General features: G+C 34.9%; 1 protein-coding gene across 1 annotated transcript in view; it reads left to right on the forward strand.

Moving 5' to 3' along the window:
• HCN1 (hyperpolarization activated cyclic nucleotide gated potassium channel 1) overlaps positions 1–22,087 on the forward strand; it is a 392,978-nt gene that overhangs the window by 343,681 nt on the left and 27,210 nt on the right. Inside the window, exon 6 of the mRNA XM_039467436.2 lies at positions 6,997–7,237. Coding sequence (XP_039323370.1) covers positions 6,997–7,237 — 241 coding nt within the window. The remainder of the gene's footprint in view (positions 1–6,996; positions 7,238–22,087) is intronic.

Consider the following 22,087-nt stretch of genomic DNA (forward strand, 5'->3'; position numbering starts at 1 on the left):
TGGATCTGATGAGTTATACAGGTGCATATATTTGTAAATAAATCACTTAAAATGTTTGTACACTTAGGATTTGTTCACTTAATCTGTGTTGTAACTTAAAAAAATACTCCCCATACAGTAACTAAACAAAGAACATGAATAATCCTGTCATATTTTAGCAAAATAATGGGAAGAACTGCTGTAAGCAAAGATTTTTATATCTAAAATAAATAGATATCATTTCAACCTAAGATCAAATAACAGAGTTCTTTATTGCTGTTTCATTCTTGTGTTATGCTGTTTTATAATATATAAAATTCTATTTAAAATCAACGCTACCATTTAGCAGGGTTACTGTTTGCCATATGAAAAGCATCCTCAAGAGGGCGTTGCATAAGAAAAATCTTCACCCAAGTGTGTGCCTGAATGTTTTAGAAGGCTTAAACAACCATTCCATTTGATTGAAAGGCAGATCCCAGAAAAATATAACATAAATATTTCTATCTCATGTCATCTTTTAAGATACCTTCTTAATGAATGCAAATATATGTACACCTTGGGTTCCAGTGTGGACCCTTCTGGATAACAAAGATTGTTTCTAACTTGAAATATTCAAGGAAATAGTTTGCAGCGTTTCCCAAAGCATCTGAGCTTATTTACTTGTCTTCCCAGTGTTTATTTCCTAGCTAGAAATTTGAGAAAGGGGTTGATGACCTTTGAGGGCGAAAATTCCCTCCAGGTTCCAAGGCGACCAGTGCACTCTTCCTCTCCAATTACTGCTCTGTCTGAACTTTTCCTCAGAGGAATAAATAGAGCTGTAGGTCTCCTGTATTTTCAATGAGAAACCTTATGCAAAGAATATCACCAAAATCACATTCTTGGCATTTAAGTCAACACTTTTATATTGAACTGGTCCTTTTATGGGCAACATATCCTCCATGGATCGTAACACTTATACCTTAATTATCAACAGTAAAGAAACAAATCCACTCCAGAGAACTTAATATTGTATCACTTCAAAATTATGTTATTTCTACATGGGTGTTTATACAAAATGTTTATTATGACTTATTTTAACAAAACAAAATGTTACCCAAAATTATCAATTTCCTTCTTAGATGTTTAAGCAAATTTTCTTGCATGGGCTGATTGCAAATGTAATAAGGAATTGAACCAGTGTATTTAAATAGTAACATTTGTAATCCATCCTTTTGCTAGTGGGCAACTTGAGATGTTTTAAAATAAAAACCACATTGATGCTATGTAAATTATGTAATAATATTCCTTGGAGAGAGAATTTCTTTGGAACAACATTTTTGTGTCTCCCTCATTTTGATGTCTTTAATAAATGAAGTTATATTTCTAACCTTGAAATAAAAATAGATTTTTTTAACTTTCTTTTAAGTTCAGTGGTACATGTGCAGGGTGTGCAGGTTTATTAGAGAACATGGGAGTCCTTAGGGTTTGTTATACAGATTATTTCATCACCCAGGTATTAACCCCAGTTAGTTATTTTTTCCTGATTCTAGTCCTCCTCCCACCCTCCAATAGGCCCCCATATGTGTTGTTCTTTTCTGTATGTCCATGTGTTCTCATCATTTATCTTCCACTTGTAAGTGAGAACATGAGGTTTTTTTTGTTTTCTATTCCTGAATTAATTTGCTAAAAATAATAGCCTCCAGTCCATCTATGTCCCTGCAAAAGACATTATCTTGTTCTTTTTTATGGCTGCATAGTATTCCACACTGTGTATTTACCACATTTTCTTTATCCAGTCATTCCTTGATGGGCATTTGGGTTGATTCCATGTCTTTGCTATTGTGAATTGTGCTACAATAAACATATATATGCATGTGTCTTTATAATAGAACAATGTATATTCCTGTGGGTTTATACTCAGTAATGGGATTGCTGGGTCAAATGGTATGTCTGTCTCTAGGTCTTTGAGTAATCACCAGATCTTCCACAAGATCTGAACTAATTTACACTCAAATCAAGAGTGTATAAACGTTCCTTTTTATTCATAACATCACCAGCATCCGTTATTTTTTGACTTTTTAATGATAGCCATTATGATTGGTGTGAGATAGTATCTCATTGTGGTTTTGATTTATATGACTCTAATGATCAGTGATGTTGAGCTATTTATCAAATGCTTTTTGGCGACGTGTATGTCTTCTTTTGAGAAGTGTCTGTTCATGTCCTTTGCCCACCTTTTAATGGGGTTGTTTGTATTTTTCTTGTAAATTTGTTAAGTTCCTATAGATGCTAGATATTAGACATTTGTCAGATAAATAGTTTGCAAAAATTTTCTCCCATCCTGTAGGTTTTCAAAATAAACCTTTGTTGATAGTTTATTTTGCTGTGTAGAAGCTCTTTAGTTTTATTGTTTCCCATTGGTCAATTTCTGCTTTTGTTTCAGTTGCTTTTGGGGTCATCATAAAATTTTTGCTTGTGCTTTTGTCCTTAATGGTATTGGCTAGGTTATCTTCCAGGGTTTTTATAGTTTTAGGTTTTACATTTAGTCTTGAGGCAGTAATAGCCTACCAACCAAAAAAAGTTCCCAGTACCAAATGGATTCAAAACTAAATTCTACCAGGCATACAAAGAAGAGCCAGTAGCATTCCTATTGAAAATATTCCAAAACAACGGAAAAGAAAGGACCCCCCCCCTCCTAATTTATTCTATGAGGGAAGCATCATCCTGATACCAAAACCTGGCAAAGAAACAACAACAAAAGAAAACTTCTGCCCAATATCCTTGATGAACATCGATACAAAATCCTCAACAAAATACAAGCAAACTGAATCTATCAGCAAATCAAAAAGCTTATCCACCACAATCAAGTAAGATTCATGTCTGGGATGCAAGGTTGGTGCAGCATCCACAAATCAATAAATGTGATTCATCACATAAACAGAACTGAAGACAAAACCACACGGTTATCTTAATAGATGCAGAAAAGGATTTTGATAAAATCCAACATCCCTTCATGTTAAAAAACTGTCAATAAATGAGGTATTGAAGGAACATACCTCAAAATAAAAAAGCAATAGATGACAAACCCACAACTAACATCATACTAAATTGGCAAAAGCTGGAAGTATCCTCTTTAAAACCCAGCACCAGACTAGGATGTCTTCTCTTACCACTCCTATTTGACTTCTAACTGCTGAAGTTCTGGCCACAGCAATTAGGCAAGAGAACTAAATAAAGTGCATCCAAATGAGAAGAGAGGAAGTCAAGCTATCCTTGTTTGCAGATGACATGATCCCATGTCTAGAAAACTTCATCATCTCAGCCCAAAAGCTTCCTAAGCTGATAAGCAACTTCAGTAAAGTCTCAGGATACAAAATCAATGTGTAAAAATTGTGTTAGCATTCCTGTACACCAATAACAGCCTAGCCAAGAGCCAAATCTTGGAAGACCTTCCATTCACAGTTGCCACAAAAGGAGTAAAATAACTAGGAATACAGCTGACAAGGGAAGTGAAGGATCTCTACAAGAAGAGTACAAAACACCACTCAAAGAAATCATAGGTGATACAAACAAATGGAAAAGCATTCCATGCTCATAGAAGAATCAGTGAAGAATCAAAGAAGAATTAATATTGTTAAAGTGTCTATACCACTCAAGCAATTTATAGATTCAATGCTATTCCCATTAAACTACCACTGATATTGTCCACAGAAATAGAAAAAAAACACTATTTTAAAATTCATATGGAATCAAAAACAAGCCCAAATAGCCAAGACAATCCTAAGCAAAAAGAACAAAGCTGGAGGCATCATGCTGCCCAACTTCAAACTATACTATAGAGCTGCAGTAACCAAAACAGCATGGTACTGGTATAACAACAGACTCATAGACCAATGGAACAGAATACAGATATAATTACAGATTTTGTATTTGAAAAGAAAAACTTAATAGAAATATATGCGATTGAAGATGCATGATATATATATATACACACACACACACACAATTTGTCTTCTTGACAGACTACGATTTTGAACTCCACAGCAATATAAACAGACACACTACAGGTCTGCTGTTTATACTCAAACTGCACTATAATATGATTGTTTTCAAGTATGTACTAGGTGATCTTTTTTAAATTAACTTTTAAATGAGTTAACTTGAAGAAAATAGGCTTTACATACTATGACAAAATATCATATTCATATTGACTATGAAGAGTGGTAATTACATATTTAATGAGCTTTTATTTTAGAATAATTTTATGTTTGCAGATGTCTTAATTCATTTTGCATTGCTATAAATGAATAACCTGAGGCTGAGTTATTTATAAAGAAGTTTATTTGTCTCAGGATTCAGCAGCCTGTACAATATGCATAGCACCAGCATTTGCTTCTAGTGAGGACCTCAGGAAGTATTCATTCATGGAAGGGGAAGGAGAGCCTGCATGTCACATGATGAGAGAGGTCAAGAGAGAGTAGGTGCCAGGCTCTCTTTAATAATCAGATCTCGTAAGAATTAATAGAGTAAGAACTCACTCATTACTCAAGGACAACACCAAATCATTTATGTGGGCTCTTCTCTCCTATGACTGAAACACCTCCTCCCATATCTCCAACATTGGGTCAAATTCCAGCATGAGACTTGGAGTTCCAAGCATCCAAACAATATCAGCAGAAAAGTTTCAAAAATACTATGGAGAATTCCCATATACCTCACGTACAATTTCCCCTGTTTTTAATGCTTTACATTAGTATGCTATGTTTGTAGTAACTATGGTTGTGACTCAACATTGATACATTATTATTAAGTCCAAACATTATTCAGATTCCCTTCATTTTATTTAAAGTCCTTTTTTTCTGTCCTAGGATCCCATCCAGGAAACCACATTATGGTCAATTGTCGTGTTTCCTTGTCTTGGACAGTTTCTTCCAAAATTTCCTTATTTTTGATTACCTTGACCATCTTGGGGAGCACTGGCCAAATATTATATAGAATTTTCCTGAATTTGGGTGTGCTGATGCTTTTGTCATGATTAAATGGGATTAAGGGTTTGGTGTAGGAATGCCACAAAAGTAAAATGCCCTTCTGATTACATTATACCAAGAGTATGTGCTACTGACATGATTTAGCACTGTTGATGTTAACATTGATCATCTGCTTACGGTGGGGTTTTTCATGTTTCTTTACTGTAAAGTTACTCCTAATCCCCCTTTTCCTTATTGTATTCTTTGAAAGAAGTCCCCATGCTCAACAGAGGAAAGGAAGAAAGATGGAGTCTCAGTTGTTAAAAAAAAAAAAAGACTTCCTTCTTCCCTCTTTTCCTTCTTTCATCCCTTTCTTCCTTCCTTCTCTTCCTCTTTCTTTCTTCCTTACTTCCTCCCTCTCTTTCCCCATCCTTCACTCCCTATTTCTTCTTTCATCCCTTCCTTCTTTTCTTCCTACCTCCTCCCTCCCTTCCTTCCTCCCCTCCTTCATTTCTTCCTTCTCCACTGCTTTCTTTACATGCATACAATTTTATTGAGTACTTACTAATTGCTAAACATTGTTGTAGACCCACACTCTATACATCAGCTAATATTATCACAAATTGTTCTAGATACTGTCAATCATGGAGTCAACTGTGTATTTTGGCTTGAATAATGCTGCACCAAGTACCACATTTAATATCTTTCTCTTGTCTTTGCTTTTATGTTCACTTTCTTATTATTGTTGGTCATTTGTAATATTTTATCATCTTCCATGAACTCCACTATTACAGACATTGCTGTGCTTTGCTAAACTCACAAGATATTGTTGAGTATGAAACACTTCTTCCATGGTAGATTCAAAATCTTGTGCATTCTGTATCAGCTGGAATTTTTCATCTATCCTGGATGGTATTAGGTCATTTTATGAAGTAAGATCATAGAAACCTTCTTTCTGAGTCTTAGAATTGATGCATCTGTATGGTAAATCTCCCCAAGGCATAAGACAAGCTTCTCAGACTCTGTTAATACCTACGATTCTTTGTGCCTTCTTTCTACCTCTTAGCATAGGTGTCCAATTTCTATTCCTCTTAAACAAGGTTACAAATGCAGTCCCAATCTTTTGTGAGGCAACTCATTGGTAAGGAAATTTCTGAGAAGTGGCTTTGTGGCAAAATGTAGATTTCCACTGTCTAGTCTGTGTCACATAACTGATTTGCATGATTAAAAATGTTTAGTTCCATTTTTCTATTTTCATCCATAGGGATAACAATATATCTAATCTTGACCAGAATCCACAGAATGAAGTCAAACATACTGATCTCCTATTTTAGAATTGGCCTGATCCTGGAATAAAACAAACAAGTCAAGAAAAGGCAAATATGCCCTCCCTCCAGCCCATAACTTGCAATAGAAACCCAAGAGTCTTTAAAAAAGAGTGATTTTCTGATTCTAGCCCAGACACCAATTGAAATTTATAATTTTAGATTACAGTCTCCTTTGTGTAACCTTTCTCTGAACTATTCATAGTCCTCACACTAATGTGAATGACACTAACAAAAAAATACATATATCAAAATGCTTTTGCCTGGCAGCTGGGCCCTTGCTTCAGAATTCCCACCAGTAGGTACAAGATAGATTGTTCATCACGATGGAGCACAGAAGCAGCAATGTCATAACTAATAGGATGTGATATGGCTTTCTTTCTTCATAAATAAAAGATAAAATGAAGAACAGAGTGTGTTCACATTTTAGAAGTTTTAGTTTCATATACACAGCAGTTAAGAAATGGGAAGTTACAAAAGTTGAGACTTTTATATATTGAATTAACATTTACTGAATATTTAATATTTTCTTATACTACACTAAGTGCTGGAAATACAAAATTTCTACACAAAAATAAAACACAATCCTGTCTTTGATGTAATGTGCATTACAGGAATTTATGAATGTTTGTATCTAAATTTAAATTGCAATGTTATGCAACATATATATTTTAAATTTCAACATGTTTTTCTTCCAGATATGATTGATATCTCTCTTAATATTTGTTTGCTCTTGACATCTTTAGGAGATAGTCAACTTCAACTGTCGGAAACTGGTGGCTACAATGCCTCTGTTTGCTAACGCGGATCCTAATTTTGTGACTGCCATGCTGAGCAAGTTGAGATTTGAGGTGTTTCAACCTGGAGATTATATCATTCGAGAAGGAGCAGTGGGTAAAAAAATGTATTTCATTCAACATGGTGTTGCTGGTGTCATTACAAAATCCAGTAAAGAAATGAAGCTGACAGATGGCTCTTACTTTGGAGGTTAGTAAAAAAGATGCAACTAAGATGAAACCTAAACTGCTTGAGGTTTGTGTCTTTAATAACTTTTTAGATGTCAGAATGTTGTTTGCTGATTTTGAATGTGAACATGTGAATTCTGATCAAAGTATGTGTAACAGTATGTTTTCACATTTCAGAGTCACAGGCTCAATGTGCGTGCATTTATTACCACATCGGTTGAGGTACTATTTCAACCTCTTTATCTGGAACTAAATAACAGGAGTTTAGTCAGTCAGGAACCATAATTTTCTCCTACACAGAAGTTCCAGGAGGATTGGCAGGCTTTCTCTACAACATCTTTTAATGACCTAGATTCCATCCATCCACTGAAGTGTTTTGTTTCATTTCTGTCATCTCCACAAGAGAGGCTGATTCCTCTCCACCATGTTTTGATATGGCCCATATAATGGGCAGAAGTAATAGAAGAAATTTAAAACTAACAGCTTCTCTTTAGATATGTTCACTGCCCAGAGATTTGCAAAAATCACTGCTATTCACATAGGATTGCCCAGACTTATAAATCACGTTATGTTTCTCTTTGTATCCATACCCTCAGAATGACGACTAACACATGATTTTTACTGAAATATTGGTGGCATTGGATCTACTTTTGGAGCCACCTTTAATTGAGTAAGATTTTATAACATTAAATTAATGACCAAACTTTTCTTCTAATAAATGGTGTCTTTTTTTTTTTTTTACAATTTTTAAATGTAAAAGTGTCTATTTCTTTTCTACAGATTCTTAACAGAAGTCATAAATGTAAATCAAATAATTAGACTTAGTGTTTCAGTAATATCTTACTTAGTACTTGTCAAGGAGTGAATGTTTATGTCCCCTGCAATTTGTATGTTGAAACTGTAGTCCCAAATGTGATGATGTTGGAGGTGGGACCTCTGGAAGGTAATTAGATCATGAGAGTGGAGCCCTCGTGAATAGGATTAGTGCCCTGTATTTGTCCATTCTCACACTGCTAATAAAGACATACCCAAGACTAGGTAATTTATAAAGAAAGACAAGTTTAATGGACTCACAGTTCCACGTGGCTGGGGAGGCCTCACAATCACGGTGGAAGGCAAAGGAGAAGCAGGGGCATGTCTTACATGGTGGCAGGCAAGAGCATGGAGAACTGCCCTTTATAAAACCATCAGATCTCGAGACCTATTCACTATCACAAGAACAATGCAGGAAAACCTGCCTCCATGATTCCTCCCACCAGGTCCCTCCCACCATACTTGGGAAGCCACAATTGAAGATGAGATTTGGGTGGGGACACAGCCAAACTATATCATGCCCCTATATAAAGAGGCAGAGACCAGCCAGCTTATTTTCTACCATGAGAGAATACAAAGAGGGCAGTATATAACCTAGAAGAGGGCCCTCATCAGAACCTGACCACGCTGGCACCCAGAACTTGAACTTCAAGGCTCCAGAACTGTAAGAATAAATTTCTGTTGCCCATAAGCCACCTACTCTATCGTAATTTGTAACCCCATTTTAAATGGACTAATACAGTGCTGAATAGAATAGCAAATTCCTTTGGCATCACTTCTTTTTCTGTCCCTGTGTATTGGTTCTCCAGCCTCCCATTTGACTTTTGAGTCTCACTACAACTTTGCCGACTGAGGTGTTCTTGCCCTGCTTCCGCAGATCTATTCTTCCTCTGCCACACTCTGGTGTGACTAAGGAGCTAACATTAATAAAGTCCTTTGAGTTCCTTGGATAATGTTGTGCAAACTATTATTCTGTTGTGTTACTTTATTTAAGGATATTATGCCCCATTGTATTTGTGGAGTCTAGGAGAGAAAGTGACATAAATGTCTCTGAGAACGTACACTTCAACAAAGTATGCAAGTATAACTGCATGAAAGCAACTGGGCTTCAAAATTTTATTTTTAATATACTTTCATTCTCCACTCACCTTTTTTATTCTGTATTCTTAGCCCAGAGTAAAGTAAGGTAAAGTAATACCATCTTACTACATGAACAATAAATGTTAGATTGTGAGGCCTTAAGTATACATTTGGAGCAATTTAAAAATCTTTCAGTTTCTAAGTCATATTTTTATCCTAATGAATAGTTAATATATCTATAGGAAAGATAATGACCAGGCTTTTTATCATTGTGAGGTATTTAGGCTTAAAATATTCTTAAGTTATGTTGTATAAATGCTCCCAAAAAACACAATTTATGAATAATGGACTGATCTTAGGAATCTGCTTTGTGAATAGGTTCATTTGGAAGGCAATGATGTCCTGCAGTTACTTTCTGTGCTTCATTGCTGGTGGACAGATGGCTGGTTTCTCACTGTGTTCTCATTTCAACTCTGTCTCTAGCTTGCTCCTGTCCCATGTGGCCTTCCCCCTGTGCTAATAACAGAAGCTTTTTATTCTATGCCCAGATTTTACTTACTCTTAAATGTAGGCCCTCCCTTCAGTTCTCAAGGTCCAAATTGCTACAACTGTGCAACAGTACCAGGAATTTCCCTACTAAACTATGCACCATATACAACTCACAAGTTATGTCTGGGAAACTTAAGCATGAGTTCATGCCTGATTTCTTTCTCATAATATTGCAGATTAAATTACCAAATTCTATATTTATGATCAAAACTGTAAAAGGATTAGGAGGCATCATGATGTGGCAGTGTGCTCAGCATCCAAAGAGACAGGTTATAGTTTCCTCTCTGTAGATAAGACCTACCTTGTTTAACACTCAAGGGCTCAGAATCATCATGTGTCAAATGAGATTATTAAGACAGACACTTTCTACAGCCCCTTTCAGACCAATGCTTATGTTAGAATGGGGCTCTTGAAGACTGTATTTCTTTTTGCCAGGTTGTTTGGCATAAAACATCCAAAATGTCTTCTGTCTATTCTAGAGTCCACAGTATTTTTAAAGAAAGGCTGCATTTCATTTGTAGTATTATCCCTGTGAGTGTTTTCAAGGCCAACCATTAGCATTTCAAAAAGAAATGGAGGTAGGTAAGATTCGTGATGATTCATGCTCCGATGGTTAAAAATTAACTACCACTGTTTTTCATGGATAGTGAAAAAAAGTAGAAATTGTCAGACCTTGAGCTGTGAAGCTCCTTGAAATGTAGTGGGAGATGAGAGGATACTGGTTAAGAGTGTAGGTGATAGAGCTGCACCCAGAGATGCTGTTGGAGCTTGGGAAAGACATAGAACTTCCCCAAGAACATTTCCTAATCTGTAAAACTGGAATAATAGTAATTCCCACCTTATTAGGTTTGCTTAGAAGATAAAACGATTTAACATTTCTAAAATAGTTAGCGCGATACCTGGCAGAGTCTGCTGTGATGACAGGCGTTAACAGAAGCCAAAGGGCCAGTGTAGTATATACAGCAGGAGATGCATGTGAAAGACAGTACTGGGGCATTATGGATTCAGGACTCATGTCAAGTGAGTCAACGTTGGAGATCTGATTGTCAATTTGTATTTATCCTGAATCTGTGTTAGTCTTAATCCTATAGCAATGAAAATCACTCTCTATCAATGTGTGTGTGTCAGAGGATGAGGAAGTAGGGGTGGAATAAATAATCATGGCAGCTTTTTCAAACTAAAGATAACTTCAACTCTGAACATTCTAATCTCCTCACTATAAACAAAATTGAATTGTGAGCACACACATATGAAATCATACTCTAGGATGTAATAAAATTCAGATTCTTCAAACAACTCATTCTTAATGTGCCAGGCATTATACTAATCAACGTGTATTATATAACTCAGTTATATTAAAATAACTACAAAAATAATCTTTGTCATTTTTGGTATGTTTTTCATATGCTTTAGAAGTAAAATGGAAGACATATATTTGTCAAGCACTAAATTATTCATAACATTTTTTAAAATTTAGAATTAGAGGGAGCGTATTCATTATCTAATGATCTTAATATGAATGAGGAGCCTGCGAAATGCGTGTGGCTAGAGGTTGGTGGTGACAGGGCTGGAACTTTCACACACAGGTCACTACTCTTCCTATAGTAACAGGAAGATTTTCTGAAAGTTGTTACCAATAATGTTACTCTGTAACATTTCAGAAAATAAGGTTTCTTTCCTCTCCTATTGAATTATAAAACACATCACACACACACACACACACACACACACACAAACACACACACACACACACACACACACACAAACACACACACACACACACACACACACACACCCCTTCTAGCCTATTGCTAAATAATATGAATTTACTAATTCTAAGCATGCTTCAATTAAGTATGACTGTTCTGACCTATCTATTATCCATGGAGACACTTCTCCATGGCTGAATTTACTTAGATGGGAAGAATAAAATTGCCAGTCAGAATAGTTCAGCAAAAAATAATAAAGTGAAAAAAGTTTAGTCACTTTCAATTGCATTTCATCACCAATTTTGCAGTGTATATTAAACTTATATTATTAGGATGTCCTTAGCAAATTTAAAATGCCAGAAGTAATTTAAAAATTGTCTTTGTACTTCATACCATGTTACAAGAGAAACACATCAACACCACCTTAATGCTTTAATGGTATGTAATGAGTAGTTCCCTTTGCTTGGATATGTGTTTGTACCCCAAAGAAATGAATATAGTCTCAAAAGATGTGTCTAATATTTTCAATACTAACAAGTTAATTGACAATCACTCACACAAATACAGTCATACTGGACATGAGTGAGAAAGGTGAAGACTAAAATACATCAGACACTTCATAGAAATAGCCTTTAAAATCTTAATTGCATTAATCTTACAATGCAATGGTTGACCTATTAATTTAGTATTATTTATTTATCCTCTTATTGTAAAAATTTGAAATATGTTAGAAGTTCTTCTTATCTTGAAGTTCATAGGATACTTATTATAGAGCAACCACCAATGCTTCCTGCCTTAAGAAACTGTAAATTTTTGGTCTAATACTTCTTAAACACTGAAATCATTTTTACATAATAATATTTATAGTTGTACATGTACTATTATAACATGAAGGACAGAAAGGATACAATGTTTGTACTTATAATTTCTGATAAGGTATGTGTTTTTAAACTATATAAGTAGGGAGAGATAACATTATTATCATCATCAATTTGCCACTAAGAGAAGACACAAAAAAAATTATTCTCCTGTATTTTGTCTCCTATATCTGTCACCTTTTGAAAAAGAGAATTATCTAAATAAAAGTTAATTTCCAGTTTCTGAGAATCTTAAAACCTTGGATTTTTTAGTTCCTTAACTAGGTAGTTCTTTAGAAACTTAAATTTTTCTTTTGTGTATCTCTCCAAACAATAAAGAAATTTTATCAGAGAAGATGAGTAAGTGATGGCAAGCATCTGATAATTTGTTTATAAGATAGTCATAAAGTGCTGCAGAACACATCCTAGGTCATTTCTCAATCATTCATGTGTCACAGTTACCATGTTTTTGCGTAAATGCAGATCTGTGCTTCCTCCGGTTCTGCTGGAGGGTATGGATGGTTTTAGGAAATAAAGTTCAACATGCCTGCCCTCATTAGGTGGAACATCTTTAAGTCAAGACTTTTTTTCATTAAAATCATGAAGAAGACAGAAACTGGTGGTGATTGATCCTGGCTAGATTTTTCAGATAACAATCTTGAAATCTTTCTCAGGGACCATGAAAATGAATAAGATGCCAAAATATAAACCTTTAATAACTCAGGGCTGAAAATGGTCAGTAAAAATGTTTAATTGAAATAACCTTCCGAATGAAATTTATTGCTTTGAAAGTGTCTTTAGTCTATAAGACCTCAGAAATGCCTAAGAATAAACCTAATTCCCACTAGCTTCCAACTGAGAAATCTATAATGATATAAGAAGAGTGAAAAGGAGAATGAGAAATGGCACCAGAGGATGTGAAATTGTATTTCCAGCCCAGAGGATGACATTTTAGAAAGATATTTTGGATTTATTGTTCAATTATCTATGTGCATTGGCCCACTTGTGCCTAAACAAAATGTTCAAGGCCCTAAGAGTACCCACCCAACTTCTGAGCTGAGTTGTAAAAATTGAACCGGAGTGTGTCAAGGAAAAGTTCAGATGGAGATGGCAAATTGAAGGAAAGTGTGAACTGTTTTAAAGAAAAATTATATGGAGCTACTTCTGCTTCTTCACCTCAGGAAACTCATTTCTGATGATCTAAAATCTCTCCAGCTCATTCCAAAGTGAAGCATGACCCTAATGTAGACTTAGAAAATTGATTTTAAAGTAGCATCTCTCCCACCATTATGAAATAGAAACTTGTAGAAGTTCCACTTAGAATTTAATAGAGTTAGAGTTGACCTGCATTGTTTTTTCCACGTTAAATAGACCCATCTCTCTTATGGTGCATAGGAAGGAGGAAGAAACACTTAGAAAAGAGAAATAAATCTCTTGTTCATATCTCCAAATTAATGACTGTGACTTCAAATGATTCTCAGATTTAACAGTTTGATTTGAAGGTCTCTCCTCTTCTGTAAAGAAAAACTGCCATATGGCCTACATTGTGGTCTTAACATTTACACAACAATTTAATATGCCTGGATCGTGATGAAATACCGGCTCCCGACTGGGAAATTAAAGCAGCATTCAGCTCCTCTCAGCAAGAAGGCGGCAGTTTGATGTATTCTATAAACTTGATTCTGCACTAGCCAAGGGAAAGAGGATTGACATAGTTAGAAAACACAGTTGGACTTGTTAAAACAAGCGTTTCAGTACACAGATGCTAAGTCTCTTTGGAGTTATGCATTGGATGATTTTCCTTCTATTTAGCTATTAGCTAAATATATTTTTGTTTCATTTCCTCTTAATTTTCATCTTTACTGCAATTTATATAAATGCATTCATTTACCCCTAAGATATTTCAAAACTGTTTGTTAGGAAAGGAAAGGCTTACAGGGTATTAAAATATTCTCCATTTTTAATGAGTGTCATTTTATTTTATTTTATTTTTAACTTTTATTTTCATGTCAGGGTTACATGTACAGGTTACATAGGTAAAGTCATGTCATGGTGATTGGTTATACAGAATATTTCATTACCCAGGTACCAAACCTAGTCCCCAGCTGTTATCCTTTCTGCTCTTCTCCCCTACTCTCCATCCTCAAGTAGGTCCCAGCATCTGTTCCGTTCTTTTTGTTCATGAGTTCTCATAATTTAGCTTCCATTTATAAGTGAGAACATGACGTTTTTGGTTTTCTGTTCCTGCATTAGTTTGCTAAGGATAATAGCCTCCAGTTTCATCCATGTACCCACAGAAGACATGATCCCATTCATTTTTTATGGCTGCATAGTATTCTATGGTATCTGTGTGCCATATTTTCTTTATACAATTTGTCATTTGTAGTATTTGATTCCACGTTTTTGCTATTGTGAATAATGCTGTAGTCAACATATGCATGGCATGCATGTGTCTTTACAGTAGAATGATTTATATTCCTCTTGGTATATACCCTGTGATGGGATAGCTGGGTCCAATGGTAGTTCTGTTTTTAGCTCTTTGAGGAATTACTGTACTGCTTTCCAGTTTGAACTAATTTACACTCCCACCAACAGTGTATAAGTCTTTCCTTTCTTCCACAACCTCACATACATCTGTAATTTTTTTACTTTTTAATGATAGCCATTCTGACTGGTGGAAGAAGATATCTCATTATGGTTTTGGTTTGTATTTGTCTAATGATCAGTGATATTGAGCTTTTCTCATATGATTGTTGGCCACATGTATGTCTTATATTGTTTATTTTTCTCTTATAAATTTGTTTAAGTTCCTTATAGATGCTGGATACATAGTCAGATATATAGTTTGCAAAAACTGTCTTCCATTCTGTAGGTTGTCTGTTACTCTGTTGATAGTTTACTGTGATGTGCAGAAGCTCCTAAGTTTAGTTAGATCCCATTTGTCAGTTGTTGCTTTTGTTGTAATTGCTTTTGACATCTTTGTCATGAAATCTTTGTCCATTCCTATGTCAAGAATGGTATTTGGTTTGTTTCCAGGGTTTTTATAGTTGTAGATTTTACATTTAAGGCTTTAATCCATCTCGAGTTAATTTTGTATGCGGTATAAGGAAGGGATCCAGTTTTAATCTTCTGTGTATGGCTAGTCAGTTATCCTGGCACCGTTAATTGAATAGGGAGTCTTTTCCCATTGCTTGTGTTGGTCAGCTTTGTCAGAGATCAGATGGTCACAGGCATGTGGTCTTATTTCTGGGCTCTCTATTCTCTTCCATAAATCTATGTGTCTGTTTTTGTACCAATACCTTGCTGCTATTATATCCCTGTTTGCAGATGACATGATTCTATATCTAGAAAACCCCATAATCTTGGTTCAAAAGTTCCTTGAGCTGATAAACAACCTCAGCAACATTTCAGGATACAAAAATCAACGTACAAAAATCTCTAGCATTCCTATATACCAAAAATAGCCAAGCTGAGAGCCAAATCAAGAAAGCAATCTCAGCTGGGTGTGGTGGCTCACGCCTGTAATCCCAGCATTTTGGGAGGCCGAGGTGGGCAGATCACAATGTCAGGAGTTCCAGGCCAGCCTGGCCAATATGACGAAACCCTGTCTCTACTAAAAATGCAAAAATATATTAGCTAGGCATGGTAGCGGACACCTGTATTCCCAGCTACTTCAGAGGCTGAGGCAGGAGAATTGCTTGATTCTGTGAGGCAGAGGTTGCAATGAGCCAAGATCACACCCTGCACTCCAGCCTGAGTGAGACAGCGAGACTCTATCCGCCACCCCCACAAAAAAAAAAAAAAAAAAGAAGAGAAAAGGAAAGCAATCCCATTCGCAATTGCTGCAAAAATAATAAAATACCCAGGAATATAGCTAACCAGAGATATGAAAGATCTCTACAATGAGAATTACAAAACACTGCTCATAGAAATCAGATAAGACACAAACAAATGGAAAAACATCCCATACTCATGGATAGGAAGAATCAATATCATTAAAATGGTCATACTGTCCAATGCTATTGCTATCAAACTACCAATGAGTGTGATTTTATTCAATCTAGTTCAGTATTGTTCAAGGTAGCATTTTGGAATAAGGATGGCCTCACACAGACTGAGAATTAAATGCTGGTTCTCCTACCAACTAGTTACTCGGTTCAAATTCTGGTTCTTCTACCAACTAGTTAATCAAATTCTGTTACCATGAGTGCAATGGTATGTAAAATGAGGATAATAATCCCTTATAGGGAAGATATAAGGAAGAAATAATGATTAACTTTTCTTAAAACAGTCAAGTTACACCTGGCCATTATAACAGCCAAAATTCTTATAGAAGTCCATGTCTCCTATGTGTGCTCCTATCCTAATTGTCAATTAAGCTATAAAAACAAATACTTTTGATTGAATGACTTCAACTCTCTCTGCTGAGGTAAGAACCATTTCTCCCAGATGGTAGACAGATACAGTCCATCATTAAACTTCTATGTAGAAGAACAAAGGAGGCCAGAAAGATCTTCTAGGCCACAGAAAAACTTATTCAGCAAGAAGAACTTTGCCTATGAGAACCACAATAATAACAAAAGACAACCTTCTGACCCTAAAACTGATATCCAGCCCTGTTTACCACATGTATATTTTAACATATTAATGTTAGGCTAACCCAATAGTCTGACATTGAAAAGAAACATATGAACCCATGAAAAATAATAATTATATATATATATATATATGTGTGTGTGTGTGTGTGTGTGTGTGTGTGTGTGTCATTTCCATCTATTGTTATAAAAAGCCATTTTTGATAGTTGTATTCCTAAAGCCCAGTGGGAAGGCTACTGCAGGTCTGTGTTGGAGTTTTCACTGGTCTATGATAAAATCAGTAATAGATAAACAATGTCGTGAGTTATTATGCATAAGTTGATTTAACTGTCTTGCCCTTTATTCTGGATTTGTTTTTTTATTCTGAGATTATTCTTGCTATATCTATATTAACATCCTTTTCTTCTCCTATGCACTGATGGTGCTGATGGATAGTTGGTGATTTCATTTTTCTTGTTTTCCCTATGTCCACACCTGAAAAAAAAGTACCAACATTTCCATGGTACTGATTGAGCAAATTTTTAAAATATGTTACTGGCACCTAAATATATTATAACACTCCATTTATTAATTTATTCACTAATTCTCCAATAAAACATACTGTATAAATGAAAAGCATCAGTGCTGTTGTAGGTAAGTGCAATAAAGTAGTGAAGAGGAAAAACATTGTTCTTCCTCTATGCAGTTTACATTTTAAATGAGAGAAACAGACTATAATCAAGGAAATAAATCAATAAAATCATTTCAGGTTATTGCAAATGCAATGAAAAAATAAAACCGTTTCTGGATAAGAGAGAAACACTATAATCAAGGAAATAAATCAATAAAATCATTTCAGATTATTGCAAATGCGATGAAAAAATAAAACCGTTTCTGAAAAAGAGTTCTCCATGAATAGGTATTGTACCAGATGTATACTGTTTTTGATTGTACTAGCCTGAATTACCTACCCATCTATTTCATGAAACTTGTCATTGCAGCAATAATAAGCGTGTTACTGAGGATATTGCCTTTTATATTATAAAGCGGCTTACTATAAGGACTCAATAATTTTTTTTAATGTGTGGAGTTTATCCTGAGAAAGGTTTTTTAAAAAAAATTTGGAGGCAGAAAGTTGATAGCAGAAAACGTGTCTTTGTGATATCTGAGAGTAAAGTTGGAGACACATTTGTTGCCCTTTCATTTCTCATTTCCCCCCTCACTTATTTTTAAAATGCTTTTTAGCAGTATGCCACCTATGCTTACCACTGTTTGCAAAATCAAATCTCACATTGGTTTGTACCTTGTTTCTGTGCAGGTTGTAAGGCATACTTTTTGAAATCTCCTGACTAAGGCAAATCTATACTATTAGCAGTTATTTCTATTTTGTATTTTTGTAATTGTCATTATTAAATTTTTAAATCTTGTGGGTACATAGTAGGTATATATATATATTTACGAGATGTTTCAATACATGTATGAAATGTGAAATAAGCACATCGTGGATAATGGGGTATCCATCCCCTCATGCATTTATCCTTTGAGTTACAAAGAATGAAGTATTTTCTATCTTTAATTTATATTATACTTTGATATTTAAAATGTAAAAATCACTGCCCATAGATATCTGGTGTATAATTTGTGCTATAAATAGTATTAAAGTGTTCAAAAAGAGTCTACTTGTTCTTGAGGCTTTGTTAATTCTTGTGAAACTGAATTCTTTGTTTAATCATCTGTGACCCTCAATGTTGCTGAGTTGTAAGACAGATAGATAGATATAAATGGATGGATGCGTAGATAGATGAAAGGTAGATAGAGATAAAGATAGATGATATAGATATAAAACCTGAACAGTAAGTTTCTATGCTTTAAGTATTTTTAAGTATATTTGATAAGATAGTATATTTGAAACTATTTGTAGAGCATTTATACCCACAGTGAAAAACCAGTTTTGGACCTGAAATAAAATCTAGTGTTAACATTTTTAAGGTGGGAAAACATTTTCAGTGTTTTTTGTTTGTTTGTTTGTTTGTTTGTTTGTTTGTTTTGTTGTTGTTGTTGTTGTTGTTGTTCTCCTGAAAATGTTGCTGCCAACTTACATTCATCCTGGATATATTTCTTTTTGTGCCAGACTAATCATAAGCAGGAGCAGATGTCACAGGGGCAGATGTCACAGAGCCTTTCTACAAATACAGAATCTCCATCAGCCACCCAACTACTTAATAGAGCAGCACTTCAAATGTAGTATTTCTGGACAGATAATCTGATTGTGAAAAATCTATCACAATAATTGAATTAATCATGCAATGCAAATAGCTGGCAGTGGTTAAGTTATGATAATTTTAGAAAAACAAAGCCCTGAAATAATGAAGAATACTACCTAAATAACTTGCAGAAATATGATATTTAGTTGGGGCTTTTTAAAAAAAGCCCCAAATTTACTTTCTGTCCTCTTCAGAAATTTTTAGTAAAAATTCAGACTCTCCTGGGGGCTTAGAATATATGAAAAATCTTTGTACCTCATGCTGAATTTTGCTGTAAACCTAAAACTGCACTTTAAAATATATATATAAAGTCTATTAACAAAATCCAAGACCCACAAGAGAGAAAAGGAGTGCTCTATATTTTTTGTTTGATTCTCAACATTATGTTCTTAAATGAACTTCATTTAGTTATTTGTTTAAGATGGGGTCTCACTCTGTCACCCAAACTGGAGTTTAGAGGCTTGATGATGTCTCACAACAGCCTCTCACTCCTGGCCTCAATCAATCCTCTTGCCTTGACCTCCCAAGTATTTAGGAATTACAGGTGTGATCCAGTGCACCTGGCCAAATGAACTGCATTTAAACCCTGACTGAAATTTATAAATTTGATTCAGCGAACATAAATTGAACTCATACTATATTCAAAATATTATGCATTTTATGCTATTTAATAATCTCTGAATATGCTGTTAAAGTATATTTTCATCTTCATCCATGGCAATGTTCATCATAAATTCACATTCATTTGGGGAATGTAGGAACTTTCTTAGATCCAGTTCAGATATGGAGGATAAAGTACAAGTTTGTGATTACCTTTGCAAAGCTTAAGTTTATTTTTATTACTGATGATTTAAAAGATTTTAGATTAAGTGAAGTGATTTAAAAAGTACACAAATGTGTGTCAACTCAATTAATATTTAAAGAAAATCAGTAAATGATGAAATTTAGGTATGTGGAGGACTTTGAGAATATGTTTTCTGTAAAGAGAAATACAAAAGAAAAGAATGACCAACAGCTGTACTGGAGCTGACTGAAAGAATTACTAGTGACACCTATGAAGTATGTTTCCCATAACACAGGATGAAGCACATAGCTGGAGCTAAGTAGATGCTTGCTGTGTTGAAATGGAGCATTTGAGATTGTAATGAGAGACAGTGCTAGTTGGAAACATAAAATTGGACCAGATTATGGAAGGTTTTGAAAGTCAAATTAAGGAATTTGAAATTTTATTCCACTGACAGTACCATCCAAATGTGAATTGTCGTGAGATATTAATTCAAATTTGGGGGAGAATTGTCTTTACTTTGGCTATGAAAACTCACATACTATATCTAGCTAAACAGTCAATTAAAAGATGATTATTTTTATGACCCAAATGTTCTTTACACTAAATCCACTCACTACACATAATTTGAATTAATACTTTTCAATGTATTTTCAAGATATTATGTGGCAACATTCTACTCAGGTTAACATGTAAGAAAGCCAATAACAACATGTTTTATTTTACATTGATATTGGGAAGACAATTTTTAAAGTTCATTTTATTTAATGGGCTTTCACTCCCCTCATCCTCCAGACCACCTACACTTGGAGCCAACCCTGTTAGGGTTACATAATTAGCAGAAGGGAGGAGTTTCAAATCCTGGCAATATAACACAGAGATCTTTCACTTAAGACTACATAGTACTTCTTATGAAATCAAACTGGCAGAAGAATAAAGGGCAAGGGCAAAAGGAGGACTCGGAAGTTATCTACAGAAGACCTCATGGGACTAGGTTGTTTTCATCATCACTGAAATACCTGAGTCTGGCTTCCAAAGCCCTCCAGGATATGTTCTCACTCTCTACAAGCCCAACTGGGTGAGAATCTCTTACACACATCAACCCGTTCTCCTCCCTACCAGAGCAAGGGCTTGGAAGGCCAGCTTCAGCAGACAAAACCAGGAGGCCCTGGGGAGTACCTAGCTTCCACATCACCTATAGAACGCATTGGGGTAGCATGAACACTTGCTACAGTAATTTAATTCTTCTTAAACTCCATGTTGAAAAAAGTAAACAGACAAAAAAGGAAGTGAAAAAAAAGGAAGTGAAAAAAATGTAACTACAAAGTAGCTTTCAATGCTTTACTAAGTGTTGTTCTAAAGAAATATTGAAGGAATTTTCATTAAACTTACATATATATGTGATGTATATGATTATAGACAAATAGATAGATAGATAGATAGATAGATAGATAGATAGATAGATAGATAGATATAATTCTATGGTGGAAAATATATTGCAAAAGTTTTAAATGATATATTATAGTTCTATGTGACAGTATCGGGCATATTTTATTCAGTTTTCTCTACCAAAATAAACATGTGCTTTTATACCAGTAAAAAGTCAATCAATTTAAACATGTGGCTCAATATTAAAGAATCTTCATATGTGAAGCTTTTAACATTCCCCTAAGCATACACTATAGCTAGCCCAAAAGAAGACCTCTTGTATATTTTTTGTCTGCATGCTCTCAAATCCTTTTTTTTTTTTTTTTTGTGCACATATGCATCACTCTGTTCTAGCATTGCTATAAGAAACTTCCTGATATTGGGTAGTTTATGAGGAAAAGATATTTAATTGATGCAAATTTCTTATGGCTGTACAGCCATCTGAAGTTGTACAAGCACGGCTGAGGAGGCCTCTGGAAACTTAAAATTACGGTGAAAAGTGAAGAGGAAATAGCCACATACTATTCATGGTGGAGCAGGAGAGAGAGAACATGTTTTAACAACCAGATGTCTTGAGTGCTCACTCACTGCCACGTAAACAGCAAGGGGGAAATTTGCCCCCATGATCCAGTTAACTCCCACCAGGCCCCTCCTTCATCACTGAGAATTACATTTCTACATGAGATTTGTGTAGGGACACAGGAGCCAAACCATATCAACATGATATCAAAAATCTCCAACTGAATTAAACTTTCTCTGTCATAAACAATTTGCACATGATACTATTTATTAATACTAATAAAAAATTTCTTT

This window comes from Saimiri boliviensis, chromosome 1 (assembly GCF_048565385.1).
Source record: "Saimiri boliviensis isolate mSaiBol1 chromosome 1, mSaiBol1.pri, whole genome shotgun sequence".
Classification (NCBI taxonomy): Eukaryota; Metazoa; Chordata; class Mammalia; order Primates; family Cebidae; genus Saimiri; species Saimiri boliviensis.